General features: G+C 35.2%; 1 protein-coding gene across 2 annotated transcripts in view; it reads left to right on the plus strand.

Annotated features, from left to right (window-relative positions):
- LOC105306757 (natural killer cells antigen CD94-like) overlaps positions 1-2,067 on the plus strand; it is a 33,652-nt gene that overhangs the window by 25,389 nt on the left and 6,196 nt on the right. Inside the window, exons 1-3 of one of the 2 annotated variants that reach the window (XM_011381940.1) lie at positions 183-343; positions 1,663-1,755; positions 1,901-1,963. In XM_011381940.1, coding sequence (XP_011380242.1) covers positions 337-343; positions 1,663-1,755; positions 1,901-1,963 — 163 coding nt within the window. In that variant the 5' untranslated portion in view covers positions 183-336. Of the gene's footprint in view, positions 1-182; positions 344-1,662; positions 1,756-1,900; positions 1,964-2,067 lie in introns of those variants that run through there. The other variant, XM_011381941.1, reaches the window with a different exon arrangement.

Here is a 2,067-nt window from a genome sequence, read left to right on the forward strand (position 1 = left end):
AAAAAAAACCCTTTCACCTCCTTTTATGATAGTCAAAGTGTTCACATTACACAAATACAATTACACAAGTGAGGATTTCCTGTATTGTGGTTCCAGGAACATTTTAAAAGCTAGTGATTTTACTGCTTCTCTTTCATACTATACATCCGTCTCTCACCAATAGGTGATTCAAGAACATCATTTAAATACCTATTTTTTCTTTTCCTTTTTCTGTTAAAGTTCCTCACATGCAATGCTCAGATTTCTAGCTTCCTGCTCACTTCTGTGACTTAACAACGTCCTCCTGGAAAAAGCATAGTGTGCCTTATCTGTGTCGACGTGGGAACACCATTTCTCATGGCAGGTATGTGAGGTCCCGGTCATGAAATAAAAATAGAAATAACCAGAAAAGGAATCTCCTAGATATGGATATTTCAGGGTAGTGCTTTAAGAAAAAAAAAGGGCAAAGGCATTTTGTTTAGTTTTTAATGGATCGGTACCTTCCACTTCATTTGATTTTTCTGATTCTTCATTCTGTAACTTTGAAATATTTTTGTGAAGTTTTTTCAACAGGTTTAAAGAGTGGCTTCTAAAAGAGAAATCTCCAAATTCTGAATGGGAACTGAATTTACCAGGTTAAATTATGAACAACGAAATTCCATTATAGAGTATTCAGAGAATGCCAAATATTTAAAACACAATATTTAAAAATACTACTTAAAAATTTACTGCTTGTGTTGCGACATCCAAACATATACAGATTAACAGTTTGACACATTGGACTGTTGCTAACAACAACACTCTTTGGGAGTAAGCTAAGGTTAATGCAGAATCTGCTAATGCAAAATTGTTCTGGAGAAAATACCTACAAACCAGTAATTTGGGGTTTAAGATATTGTAATATTCTTGTAAAATATGGTTCCTTATGTGTTATAATTCAGAGTATGGTGAAATGAACTCAGCACCCCAAACCATTACCCAGACGGTTGGGGACCGACTCATCACACCAGGTCCAATTGCTCCTATGTCTTCTCTTCCCTGTGAAACCTCTACAAAATCATGGACACTTGACCTTTCTCAGAACAATGAATGCATTGAGATTAGCAGGAGAACATGCTCCCAAGTGGTATTATTGTGACAATGATAGAATATATTAAACAAAGACTGAAGGCCTAGACAAACTTTCATTTGATTTCTGACTTGGGTGTTTACTAGCTTTGATACTTGGACAAAATAACATTATCGATGGATTCTAAATTTTATCATCTACCTGCTGGGAATCATACAACTCTCTTGTGATTTTTGTTGAGAAAATAAAAGTGAATGTCTGTTATGTAAGCCCATAAAACAGAACTTGGTGCCAAATCATCTCTTCTTACTCCAGATCTCTGAGCTTCTTTACCAAATTAAAATATAAATGTTAAATCCACTTTGCTGAGATGGATGTAGTTAAGAAGACAGTAATGAATGATCTCACTGAAGAGTAAAGTATATCTCATAAGAATTTTGGTATTTGGTGGAGTTCTGAATGGAGCAGCTTCATTTTCTAATGTTACATTGGCAAGATGATTGGGTTGTCAAGCCAAAGAAATTTTGGATTTTCTCTCAATCATTTCTGCTTTTAAAAAGTTCAGCTCTAGTGTTTGTTGTTTAATTCATTCCCCGACCTCTCCTTCTCTACAGGTTTTCAGACCATCCCGTGGAGGTTGATTTCTGGCGTCTTAGGAGTAATGTGTCTTGTGTTGATGGCTACCTTGGGAATGTTGTGGAAAAATTGTAAGTGTTTCTAGTCAAGCCTATATAAAGAGCAAAACAGTGATGAAATCGTTTAACATAAAAGGCTTCATTTGAAGATTTACAAATATTTTGTTATTTGATAAACCTGTATCTAATTAAGTAAATTTCTAATCGTTTCTTATAGCATTTACTAAACCAAGTATTCAGCCAACACCATCTCCAGGACCCAACTTGGAACCCCAGAAAGGTAGGTTTCATGCTGTTGAAAACCTTAGTGTCAGTGGAAGATGAAATGGAATGTTTCTGGTTTCCTTCACACAGAAGCAAGATGGAATGATACATAAAGTAATA

Source organism: Pteropus vampyrus, unplaced genomic scaffold (assembly GCF_000151845.1).
Source record: "Pteropus vampyrus isolate Shadow unplaced genomic scaffold, Pvam_2.0 Scaffold460, whole genome shotgun sequence".
NCBI lineage: Eukaryota > Metazoa > Chordata > Mammalia > Chiroptera > Pteropodidae > Pteropus > Pteropus vampyrus.